The sequence below is a fragment of the Emericellopsis atlantica genome, assembly GCF_019669845.1.
Source record: "Emericellopsis atlantica unplaced genomic scaffold F5Z01scaffold_8, whole genome shotgun sequence".
Taxonomy (NCBI): domain Eukaryota; kingdom Fungi; phylum Ascomycota; class Sordariomycetes; order Hypocreales; family Bionectriaceae; genus Emericellopsis; species Emericellopsis atlantica.
The window spans coordinates 239,916-252,343 of NW_025764710.1; the positions used below are offsets into that span (position 1 = coordinate 239,916).

The 12,428-nt window shown below is 55.5% G+C and overlaps 4 protein-coding genes across 4 annotated transcripts; 3 read left to right on the forward strand and 1 right to left on the reverse strand.

Moving 5' to 3' along the window:
* The first annotated feature begins 147 nt into the window (after nt 1-147).
* Nucleotides 148-2,259, forward strand: F5Z01DRAFT_650562 (Pescadillo N-terminus-domain-containing protein). The gene has a single exon (XM_046263175.1). The coding sequence runs from the start codon at nt 214-216 to the stop codon at nt 2,179-2,181; it is 1,968 nt and encodes a 655-aa protein (XP_046119856.1). The 5' UTR covers nt 148-213; the 3' UTR covers nt 2,182-2,259.
* Nucleotides 2,260-2,427: 168 nt separating this feature from the next.
* F5Z01DRAFT_634902 (uncharacterized protein) lies at nt 2,428-4,333 on the forward strand (the record flags this gene model as incomplete). The annotated part of the gene is made up of 2 exons (XM_046262098.1): nt 2,428-2,691; nt 2,747-4,333. 2 exons carry the CDS (start codon nt 2,428-2,430, stop codon nt 4,331-4,333), a joined length of 1,851 nt encoding a protein of 616 aa, XP_046119857.1.
* A 160-nt stretch (nt 4,334-4,493) lies between these two features.
* F5Z01DRAFT_634903 (uncharacterized protein) lies at nt 4,494-5,666 on the reverse strand (the record flags this gene model as incomplete). Its single annotated transcript, XM_046262099.1, has 2 exons — nt 4,494-5,366; nt 5,415-5,666. The coding sequence occupies 2 exons, from the start codon at nt 5,664-5,666 to the stop codon at nt 4,494-4,496; spliced, it is 1,125 nt and encodes a 374-aa protein (XP_046119858.1).
* A 694-nt stretch (nt 5,667-6,360) lies between these two features.
* F5Z01DRAFT_634904 (branchpoint-bridging protein) lies at nt 6,361-7,308 on the forward strand (the record flags this gene model as incomplete). The annotated part of the gene is made up of 1 exon (XM_046262100.1): nt 6,361-7,308. One exon carries the CDS (start codon nt 6,361-6,363, stop codon nt 7,306-7,308), a length of 948 nt encoding a protein of 315 aa, XP_046119859.1.
* Between the last annotated feature and the right edge of the window lie 5,120 nt (nt 7,309-12,428).

A 12,428-nucleotide genomic window follows, 5' to 3' on the forward strand; every position in this document is an offset into this window, starting at 1 on the left:
CTCGTGGCGCAGGCGTCCGGGCGGTGAGCGTGGTGGACCCCCGGCACGGCTGTGCGCTAGTCCCCTTTTGTCACCCGGCCACGGCGGTCTACTCTGGCAATAAAATTCGGCTGGAAAAAAAAGGTCGAGGAAATCTTCCCAGCGAAAAGTGCCCCGCCGCCTATTATTTGCTGCTCTGCTTTACTTCATCAAACCCATTGCGATCACAAAATCATGCCTCGCATCAAGAAGAAGGGCCAGGCCGGCGCGGCCAAGAACTACGTCACCCGAAACCAGGCCATTCGCAAGCTCCAGATCAGCCTCCCCGACTTCCGCAAGCTATGTATCTGGAAGGGCATCTACCCTCGCGAGCCGCGCAGTAAGAAGAAGGTCTCCAAGTCGGCGACCAGCTCGACCACCTTTTACTACGCCAAGGACATTCAGTACCTCCTCCACGAGCCGCTGCTGCAAAAGTTCCGCGACCAAAAGGCGCTCGAGAAGAAGATCTCCAAGGCGCTCGGACGCGGTGATGTTGGTGATGCGGCGCGTTTGGAGAAGAATGCGGCGCGACCCGAGAAGACGGGCAAGCCCCGCTACACCCTGGACCATGTGATCAAGGAGCGATACCCGACGTTCATCGATGCGCTGCGCGATCTGGACGACTGTCTGTCGATGCTGTTCCTGTTCGCCAACCTGCCCTCGACCTCGTCCGTCCCCGCCAAGATGATCGACCGCTGCTCTCGCCTGTGCCTCGAGTTCCAACACTACCTCATCTCCTCGCGCAGCCTGACCAAGTCGTTCCTGTCGATCAAGGGTATCTACTACCAGGCCAACATCAAGGGCGTCGACGTTCTGTGGCTGGTGCCGTACAAGTTCAACCAGCGCGTTGTGGGCGACGTTGATTTCCGCATCATGGGCACATTCGTCGAGTTCTACATGACGCTCCTCGGTTTCGTCAACTTCAAGCTCTACACTTCGCTGGGCCTCAAGTACCCACCCAAGTTCGACCAGGTCATGGACGAGAATGCTGCAGAGCTCGGCGCCTTCACCCTGGAGGGATTGACCATTGCCGGCACTGAGAACGGGAAACAGATTGAGCCGTCCACACACAAGCCCGATCCCAAGGTCCAGGCCGAGGTTGACAAGGTTTTGAAACAGATTGGCAACGGCGAGGCGAACGACGGCGAGGACACGACGGCGCAGGACGAGGCTGCGGAGGAGGAAAAGGCGGCTGGTGAGCTTGACAAGTTCGAGGTTGCCGCCAAGGGTGGTGACGTTCTGCCCCAGCCCGAGGCCAGCGACTCCTCGAAACGGTCGCTGTTTGCCAACACCACCTTCTTCCTGTCGCGTGAGACACCCCGCCAGCCTTTGGAGCTCTTGCTCAAGGCCTTTGGCTGCAAGCGCGTCGGTTGGGATGCTGTTCTCGGCGACGGCGCATACACAACCAATGAGCTCGACCCTTCAATAACACACCAGATTGTGGACAGGCCGCCTATCCAGGCTGCGGCGGAGGCAAGCGAGGACGCGGAGGACAACCAGACCTCGCAAAAGTTGGCCGCCAACAGGAGGGTACCTGGACGCGTCTACGTTCAGCCTCAGTGGGTGTGGGACAGCATCAACGACGGCGAGATCAAGGAGCCTCATCTGTACGCGCCCGGAACCTCTCTGCCACCTCACTTGAGTCCCTTTGTCAAGAGCGTCAACGGCGCCTACGATCCCACGATGCCTCTGGAGGAGCAGGAGCCCGAGCTCGAGAAGCTCCAAGCCGGTAGCGACGATGAAGAGGGCGAGGATGAACTCGCTGACGATATGGATGTGGCTGGCTCTGACGATGAGGACGAGGAAAGCGATGACGCCTTTGGTGGGTTCTCTGCAGACGAGGAGGAGGACGAAGAGGACGAAGATGCCTCGGAAGACGACCGCCAGGCTGAGCTCGAGGCGGAGCTTGCTGGCGGCGCCGTGAACAGCAAGTCGGGCGACAAGAAGACCAAGGCCAAGGAGGACGCGCGCAAAGCGCTGGCCAAGAAGTCGCGCGAGGAGGCCGAGGACCTGGAGCGCGCCAAGGGCATGCTCAGCAAGAAGAAGCGCAAGCTCTTTGAGCAGATGCAGTACACCAACAACAAGAAGAGCGCCGAAGACGAGAAGCTCCGTGCCAAAAGGAGAAAGCTGGAGAAGGAGAAGCAGAGGAAGGCCAAGGCATAGATGTGCACGATCACGGAATTTGATACTTGATACTGTATGGAGTCTAGAGGCGTAATGGATAACTCATTTGCACTGCAGTAGTAGCTACGATTGACTTGGTGTGTGATGTTCAAGTGACTGCTCCTTAATGTTGTCGGACTCGTCATTAGTGAAAAACTTGACCTCGACCTCAACTTACACCTTGCTTCCCACGTCCTCACGCCATTCTCGCTCCTCCAACCAACACAACAATGCAGATGGACGAAAATGGCACAGACATCCATAGACTTCTCGAATCTGGACGACTCAGACATTGCATCGATAGAATCTGACGATTTGCACACTCACCGACCGAACCGCTGGACTGGCCCCGCGTCAACATGGCGCCACCTCACCGAGGAAGAGCGTCTGCTCTGGCACGCATACGAGAAAGTCGAGAATGAGAACCTGGGCATTCATCTCTATAATGTATTCGCGCTGCGCAAGAGGGCAGAGAACCCGGCGACGATGGGTGACGTGACGGTTCAATTGGTGAGTTTGCTCAACTGAGATGGCGGAAAGCCCCGAAACTGACGGCAAACCCTAGGACAACGGTTCTGAGGCGGTCTGGACACCACCAAAGATGTTTACCGCGTGGCCATTGATAAAAGATCGTTTGCCTGAGGAACATTTCGTGAAGAGGGAAGACGATGAGGATGAGCCATACACGTACCGCAAGGAGGAAACCAAATACCCCAGCACGGATCTACGAGAGGAACTCAACGCCACCATTCTACGAATGGCAAAGCAAAGATTCAGAAAGCGGAAAGCGAGGTGGGATGCCGTCCGGCCTTCTGTTGAGGACGCAGGCGACGAGCTGGAGCAAGCCAGCTCAGAGGAGGACGACGACGAGCCCCTTGCACCAGCTGAATCACCACAACACCGCGAGCATGGCCAGGACGAAGATGATCGTGATGGCAGTACTGAAGACAGGGACGACGACCATCCACAGACTGAGACGGCTACTCCTCGCCAGCGCATCCCACCAAAGACATATGAACCCATCGTCTCCTTAGAGGACCACGCATCCCTCCTCAACCCCATCTCCAGACACATCATATCCCAAGTCAACAAGACGCTCTCCATTCTCTCCGCCTCACGTACCATTGGTCTCGGCGGCTACGATTCAGATTCATCCTCTTCATCCGACACCTCCACCACCTCCCGCCGCCGCACCTCACGTTCCCGCCGCAGCCCCTCCGCCACCTCCAACACAAGTACAAAGTCACCAACCACGTCTGGCAAGCGTGGTCGTCCGCGCAAAGTCCATGCGCGTAAAGCCGGAGAGACGGACGAGGAAATGGCCACCCGCGTGGCCCGCGAAATGCATCGCGCCCTCCCCCCTCCTTCACGCCCGGCGTCTGCCGACAACGACAACGACTCTGCCTTTGAAGCGTGGCTCAGGACGGAGCAGAAACAACCGAGGCAGCCCTCCAAGAAGCCACCGCCGAGACTGTTTGGTCTCCGCGACTGGAGCGATGTGGTGTCGTCCGCGGCACTGGCTGGGTTCTCGCCCGACGTCATTGCGCGGACCACGCAGCGCTGCGCGAATCTCTTTGGCGAGGGTATGGTCATGCGGAGTCTGCATGAGTTGCCCGCCGACAAGGGCGACGGGGTGGCGAGCCGGGAGTACAGGCCAGAGAGGATACCCACATCGGACATGGACTCGGACGATGGCGATGGAGGATGCAGAGATGGGGCCTCGACTCTTCTACAGCGTCGTGTGGCTTCGCGACAATCTAGTTTCGCGGCATCAGATAGGTCGAGTCCGTCGCGCTCGAGGTCGAGGTCCGCGTCCGTGGGGACCAACTTCTACTGCCCCCTGGCGTCCTGCCCGCGCGCCGGGAAGGGGTTCGCGCGCAGGGCGAATCTGCGTCGGCACATGGAGCTCCTGCATCCTGGGGCGGTCGGGGACGTGCACATGGCGAGTCCTGGGTTGGCGGGGAGCGAGGTCGATTCGGAGGATGAGGTGTACGGTGCGGTGCACGTGGATGGCTTCCTCAAGCCCATTGCGCCGGGTAGAGGCTGGCGAGAGCAGACTGCGGCACCCAGGGAGAGGAAACGTAGGCGGAAGGGGAAGCGTGGGAGAGGTCATGCGGATAGCAGTGGCAGCGATGGAGATATATCGTCATGAGTAGTGTTGCGTTGAATGGGGTGTTGATTATTGTATGGGCCACGTATAACTAAGGTATAGTATTGATTCAAGCACGGCTATGGGTATTGATCTGAATACAATCGTAGTATTCACTCGAAGTCTTATTGTAGTATTAGCAAATACAACCATAATTCGCCCATCACATCAGCCCAGGGGCTTTAGTAGGCTCCGGGGCTGATAGCCTCCGTCCCCCCAATGTATACTGTCTGGCTGAAATAGCACCGTGTAGTCTAGACCACTTCCCCTCTACGCAGTGCCATTGCAAGAATCCTACAGCACGGCCATGCTTGTTCACTATCGGGGAACCATATGCGCCGGGGACCGCAGCCTTCGGGTCACCAGCGTCACCAGCGAACTCCTGGCCTAGCCACCACCAGTCATAAACCTCGCCTTTGAGGTCATGATGCGGACTCGAGCCGTTTTGAGTTGGCTTCCAGCTGGTTGCTATTCTCAAACCTTCCAGTGGTCGCGTGCTTGTGGAAGATGTGCTGAGATAACCGCTCTCCATGATCTTCAACTCCTCATCGCCTGCGTCGCCAAGAGGACTGTTGGGGCGCACCGTATCTTGTGGCAAGGTCTCGTTGGCGAAGTGACCATCAGCGTCTGTTGAGACATCAGCAGCGTCAATGTAGTCCGTCTGGGCATCAGGCGAGCCTTCACGACGCGCTGCCTCAACAAGGTGAAGGTCCTTCTCGAATACATAGAAGCCCCAGCGGTTGGCAATTCGGCCGGGCAATCGCCCATTAAACTGGGCCGGATTCACATCATCTGCCAGTACAATCCGGACCGCTCCATTACTGGTATCGCCAATGTATTCCACGACATTCAGGTCGGGGAAGCGATCAACCATTTCGCGGTGTATCGTCTCTGCGAGTTCTGCAAAGTTTCCAGACTCCATGGAGCCGACAGATCCCCCAATATCGGGACGAAGATGAAAGGAGGTATTTCCCGTTCCTGGCAAGGGAAAGATGAACAGCTTTCCCGTGCCTTGCTCATCAGTGATGGTGAATGGCTTGCCGCCGATGGTAAGTGGCCATGGTCAAGGTGGGAGTTTCTTCACCGAGAAGTGAAGATGTATGAAGCAATTGGACACTTCCGTCGTCTCGGGGAAGATTTTGAGTAGGATGGGAACGTGTTTACTGACATCGGCGTCTGGGTGGCTCAAGTCAGCAGGAAGTGGAATATGAAGAGGATAGGGGGGACCGTAAGCAGTTGAACTTGCTTCTCGCTCCGAACCAGCGTTAGTAGGCACGTCAACAGAGGGCTTCGGCTCGGATGTGCCAGGGGCAGCTGAAGAGGACTTGTTCCCCATCGTTGCCGAACTATTGTGAAGTTGCCAATAACGAATTCCAGGGTTTGGTGGTAAGGGAGAAGCTGTTGTGGTGACTGAAGTGCAGATTCAGTCGGGGGAAACCTTACATTTATATAGTATCTGGCAACACTATCCAAAGTATACCTTAAGGTACGGGTTCAGGGATCTTGAGATTTCGCTTGTGAAGTCAAACCCTTCTTGACCTTAATCAAGCACCGATACGGTTCAGACTACAATATTCGTCTAGGTATGTTAGTCAATCTTTGCTATCACCACATGGATATTGAGTGACACGCTTTGATCGAATATTGTGGCTCGAATTCATTACTGTTTGTTTATTGTGGAATAAATCTTACTTGACACTTTACACATGGACGGCGAGCTTCACAGGTACATTTAGACCAACCTTCTGCCTGACGACTGATATGTCGATAAGCTTAAAGGCTAAATGCTAAAGCCCTCGAGTCCAAGTCGCGACACTCGTCTCTCACAAGCTTTTGCCATGCAGATGGTCCTTTGACTCCGCGGCTAAGTCCACGTTGTTATGCTTCACAAGCGCCGCCTGCGAGGCGCACAAAAAGGGGGCATGGTCCCCGCCTCCGTCTCCAACATTTCTTCCTCCATCATCAACCTGTTGTTGCCACCTGTCCTATATACCGCGAGTAAAGCACACCGAAAAGACTCGACAATCAAGATGAAGCACGCAGGGCGGATTTCTCGATGGTCTGCGGACACCACTGCCCGGAACAGCAATTGTACTGTCGTGAATGATGACGATGGCAACGCTTTCCCCACTACCATCAAGTCTTCCATGACATCGGAGCAGCTGGATATCCTGATGGCCCATCTCCGCATCCAAGAGATCGCGCGCATTTTGCGCCTCCCTGAGTCTTCGATCACATTGCCCAGATTCTTTCTCGAATCATCCCCTGGTCCGGAATATGACAGTAGCGGCCGTCGCACGAACACCCCAGCTCAACGTTATCGACAGGCACTTGAGTCTGAGAGGCATAGCTTGGTCGAAAGGGCGACTGGCCAGCTCCCCTCGTACCATCCTCCGAGGGACTATCGCCGCCCAAGTAGATTCTCTGAACGGGTCCCAGTTCCTGCGAACGAATACCCCAGTGTCAAATTCGTCGGTCAGATTCTTGGACCGAGGGGCACCTCGCTCAAGGAGATGGAGGCGCGTCTTGGCGTGAGGCTATTTGTCAGGGGCAAAGGCTCGGTCAAAGAAGGCAAAAGCCGCTCCATGACGAGTGAGCACCTGCATGTACTCATCACAGGCAACACGCAAGGCCAAGTTAATGAAGGCAAGAAGGCCATTCAGCAGGTAATCGACACGGCCATCTCGAGCCCCGAGGGGGACAACCTCCAGAAGCAAAAGCAGCTTCGAGAACTAGCCATCATGAACGGAACATTCCGAGACGACGAGGGACGGCAACGTGGTCCTTCACGTCTCGTCGGAGCAGCTCCCAACACCCAACATTCGGCACCGGACAGTTCCCGTCACTTTGATAATGCTTTTGAGCAGGAATACCGGCAGCTGCTGAAGGATGTGTCAGCTAATGAAGAGCAGCAGCCACAGGCCCTAGAGAAGCTGCCTCCTTGGAGGGTTGACCGTCTTCGCCAGCGAGGACACTAACGGGGAAGAACAGGCGGGCGCATATGAGCTAACATGTCACAGATTGAGAAAAGTACCAGAGATCAAACGTACTACTAACGCTTGCAACGTACTAACCTTGTGACAAAAGACTAATTGCCAGCACTGAACCACTAGATCTGTATGATTAGATTCGCTTGATGAACGTGGATGTACATCGCGGGCTGTTGGCCCAACAGCCACACATGCAAATTGACTTCATGCTCGTTGCCAAAGCACACGAAACACGTGGGAAGCATTCGCCTCGAGGTACAAGACTCAAAGTCCCTTTTCCCACGGACACCACACTCGTGCGTACCAAGAGACGTCACTCGCAATGGATCAGCCGCCTTGTACAGGCGGAACGGCACGTACATAATTCAATCCGAACATCATCCTCGGTCCATGTTCCTGGGATGCTCATCGCGCGAGGCCCTTTCGGATGGCCAAAGGACGGGATGCGATTCCACCTCCCACATGGCACGGATGCACGCACGAGGCAAAGTTGATGCCTTGCTGGGCCTCCATCCATCCCCCCCCCTTTGTTGATCCTCCGGCGTCGGATCACAGCCCAAAGGCTGTGGGGATGCATGCGGATGAAGCCCCTGCCGGCCCTCAAGAGAACTTGGGAGAAGTACCGTACCGTACCGTGCGAGCCGAACACCTGCTCGGTATGTACCTAACCAATCCCCTACTATTTGCCTATCCAAGAAGCGTGGTTTCGTCTCACCGCTGCAAGCGCTGTCACTACCAATCACTACAGTACAGTAGGGGGCAGCCATTTCTGCAGCCCACCTACAAACGTAGGTACGTAACGTTGGGCCATGTCGATCATCATTCCCCGGCCGCCACAAAAGCCTTGCGAGGTGGCAAATTGTTTCGAGAAGATGGTTCGTCAGGTGAAACAAGTGAGAAAGTGATGTGGGAGAGGAATTCGCCTCCCCCTGGAACTATCGCCCGCTTTTTCCGCATGTGCTGACAACTGCTGGTTGTACTTTGTCGTGTTGCGCCAGCCAAGTAAGCGTGATGCTACAGTAGTACTTGTCCAGTAGGGACCCGCGCCACACTGGAACCACGTGTGAACGGCCGTCCGTCCGTCCGCTGAGCTTGCGTTAGTGCGATCACCAGACTGGTACAGTGCAAGCAAAAAATAGGGTCAGTGGTTGGTTTATCTCTTGACGTGCAGGACTCTGCTTGATTACGTCGGCGGTGAGAGATGCAAGTGCGCAGCATGAAATTTATCGTCTCCTTTTCCAGGCGCGGCCAAGGGGGTGCGTGTATCTAGATATGTTGCGCGATGCGCCCCCTTTTGTGAAATGCGTCGCGCAGCCTCGGGAAGATGAGCAAACGCGCGCGCGCGCGCGCGCGCTGGGACTGGGAGGAATGCAGCAGAGCAAGGCGGAGGATGAAGAGAGAGACATGGACCCTGATCGAGCTGATGAGATCGGGCATCCTCCGCCTAACCACCGGGCAGCGGACGGCGGACTGCGACGCTGCATGGATGCGAGACGCCCGCCCAGGCACTCAGCACTCACTCGCTCGCGGGATGGTGACCGCGTAGGCGACGCGGACCGAAGCAACCCGTACCGAATTATCGTGAGCGGTGCCACGTCGTAGTCGGAGGGGAGGTAGTGGGATGCACTGCGGGGTTGCCAATGGAGAGAGGCAGTCTACTTGAGACGAGAGCAGGTTTGAGCGTGCACCGACTGAGGCTTGGAAAATGTCACGAGGTCAGGTGGTCGGTCAATTGACCGGGTTCGCGGTGGTATTTTGAGGGAATTGAGGTCCTCGCCCCATGCACGACATGCAGCTGCTGCTGCATCGTGACCCGAGTGTGACGTTCTATATTGCGCACGCGTCGGATATAGCATGAAACGAGGCACGATAGGAGCGGCGATCGTACTTTTGTGTATGTATGTTTAATGAAATTCATTCATGTAGCTCATAAGCACCGAGTGATCAGTGGACGGTTCAGAGTAGTGACTCCATTCCCATCAGCCCAAGTCTATGTATGTATGTGTCCTCAATAAATGAGCGCAAATGACGGCTAAAAGACTCCGGGGGTATCGTGAAAAGTGAAAACCAGAAGACCCAACGGAGAGAATCCCTTTCCTCCTCTTGCTGGTGTTCCGTTGATGCATAACCGATCCGATGATGTGTGCATAAAAGCAGGGTCGTGAAATTAAATAGTAGTAGGTATGTTGCTGCCCCGCGCGCGAGTGTACTAGGCGGGCCAAGAAAAGAGAACAAAGTTCCCAAGCATGAAGTGGAGGGAGATGGTGCACGTGTCGTGGATATGAGATACCTTCGAGCCAGCGAGAGGTGGTCCAAATGACAGACAGTTGGACGTGCGATGTGTTGTGACTAGGCCCATTATGCGGCCCATCGTGGGGGCTGGAAGCCAAAGTCGGTGACAATGTCCATGGTGATTCGGCGACGGACCAACACGATGCGACGGCTCAGCTGATCGCTATTGCGTCGTGGCCCACGATGGTGTGCTCATGTCGTGCCGAAGATACCAAGGCAGCTTCACAGATGCGTTTGCAGGTACGCCGCCTGCATCGTCGGGCTGAAGTTGGCGCGCTGACGTGCATATTCGTGTTGTATGTCGGTGAGGTTGCGCCCTATGAAGATTGCGGAACATGATGTTTGTGGTCCAATGCAGAAACGGCCTGTTGCTCAAGGCGCTGCAATGGCAATTAGGACAGATAACCAGGTGTGTAGTGCGTTGAAAGTCGATGCGGTCGTGAGAGGCAGTTGATGTTCGGCTTTGGCTTGCACTCCTTTACCGGGGGAGAGGAGGCAGCGGGCGGCTGGGTGGTGGCCCAGGGCAAGGAGGAAGTTGCGAGGGGCGTTGAGCAGGCATGGTGAATTCTTGATATGAAGCCACGGTTGCGACGGTTGGTTGTGTTGGTGGTGTTTGGTTTGGGTGACTGAACGAGTATTGTCCAGGCGGATGTAGTTGCGGTAGCGTCAAGTTGCTGGTGGTTGGCTGTAAGTGGTACTGGTAGTGGCGGCGGTAGATAGTCTTGAGTCTTGGACTAGGCTGGCACTTTGGTGATAATATAGATCTCGAGTCGGAAAAGAGAAGCCTAGCATTCCCGGGGGAGGGAGGCAGACACATTTATACATTCCAACAGGCCGGACGCCCGGCACACTTGAGATGAGACTTGTCGCGAGCGAGCGATTCCCCAATCCCAGCACCCCCCAAGCCAAACCCCCAAAAGGAGGCGTGCGTGAGGCGCGCGTGTGCGCCTGACCGACTATGTACTACGTAGACGGACCACGAAAATAGGTACCATTATTACCGGACAGGGGCAGGGGCGTGACCTGGAGACGAGGTACTCCCGTAGTGGCCGAACGCCAAACGTCAGTCAGTATAATTAGCTGGTGGGATGCCTGGGGGCCAGGCCTCGATCAGGCGCCTGCACTGTACCTGAGCCACTGGGCTAGCAGATGAGACGCAATTTCCAGCGTGGTTCCTGGCCCATGTCCTTGCCCGCACGCCCCCCGGCATTCCAGCTGCCCACCCCCTGAACAAGGGGGGGCCCCTCCATCGCTGCTCAGTCAATCTGGCGGTGACGCAGATGTGTACCAAGCCAAAAGCCCAGAGCCGTAGCGGGAAATTGAAACAGGGTTTGAGGACCAGGAGCTGTGGGGATTCATCATTCTCCTGTTGTTGGGCACTTGGTGAAAATGCTCCTGAAATGCTCACTGCTCACATCGGATTGTTCAGCAATGACCGATACACGTATGCGGTTTGGAGCCAGGCGATCACCTCGCAAGTGTCGCCTGCAAGGGGACATGAGTCGAGGGGTTCATGAACAAGGGCTGAAAAGGCGGCCACCGAGCCCTGGGTGGCTTTCTGCTGTGCCTGGCTAATACCTGCCTGCCCGCTTACTTGATCTGCCTTCCTATGACTCTTTTTGTGTTAAGGTTGGAATCAATCCAGCCGTCGCACGGTTCGTGTTGTCTTGTCGATCTAGACTAGCCCGTGCCTCGCTGGTGCTTCCCCAGGTCTTACGAGGTTGCGTCACTGTGTCGGAGCAAGGTTTGATGGCGTGGAATTGAGTTTGCTGCCCACGCCCACTAAGCATCTCTGAACGGACGACATGGAAAACAACCATCAAAGGGACCCAATCGCTCGCGACCACGCTGCCAAGTGGCACCACGGCTTTTGTAAATGGATACATTTGTTGGTCACTGCGTCCAAGCTCATCTCGCGAAGCCCGGTTGAAAACTGTCGATGGGATGTCAGAACCCGTCCGTCATGCCTAGCCTCCGTAGCCCACAATCGTACCCACTCGAGCGAGCGTTTCGAATTTTTGGAAGCTTCGTGGAAGGAATTCATTTGACTCCTGCAGGCCTGTCCTGGCCTAGGCTTGGCTTGGCTTGGCCTCGCTTGGTCTTGCTTGGCCCTATCTTAATTACTTGTAGTAATAATACGGACACAAGCAACACATGCTGCGACCCACGACGTTCGCGTGATGATTATTTATTGCATCACTGCATTTCGCCATCATCATGATGACACGACGACAATTCATCTTGTCGCCAAGTTTCGACTGTTTCAAATGTCTAGGCGTGACATCCTCCACGGCCTCATGGGGAATTGAAAACCCGTCACACTTGCCATGCGGAACCGAATAACTTGCCCGATTTGTTGATGGAAGAAGATGAAATGACGATGCGCTCGTCCTCTGGGGCCACTTTCCCTTCATGCGTCGATCGCCAACTAGACCGCTCCAAGCGGTCAACAAGAAGTCCGGCCAGGGGAAGGAAGAAAGAAAAAAAGAAAACTGCCAGGGTTAAAAGTGTGGTCACCTGGCCCGCTCCCGAAGCCGACAGACAGACGGACAGACGGACGACAGACGGACACCCCCTTGTCGGGCTGGAAAGACGGGGCTTGGCGTCAATCAAACAAAGAGCCATCCAATCTCGAATGGCGAACCTGAAATTACCAAGGGCCCACGACTTCAACAAGTGGGTTGAGAACTTACACCGCCACGTCTAAGGGTGTCAACACTTAATAAGTACGTACCTAGTAATTAAGGAGACAGATTTTGTTTTGCGCTCGCTTTCCCATTGGCTGTTTTCACCGCGGTTGTGTGAACGACAACGAC

Excerpts from the sequence above, each read along its gene's own strand:
- F5Z01DRAFT_650562 (XM_046263175.1), top strand. The coding sequence starts at position 214 with ATGCCTCGCATCAAGAAGAAGGGCCAGGCCGGCGCGGCCAAGAACTAC.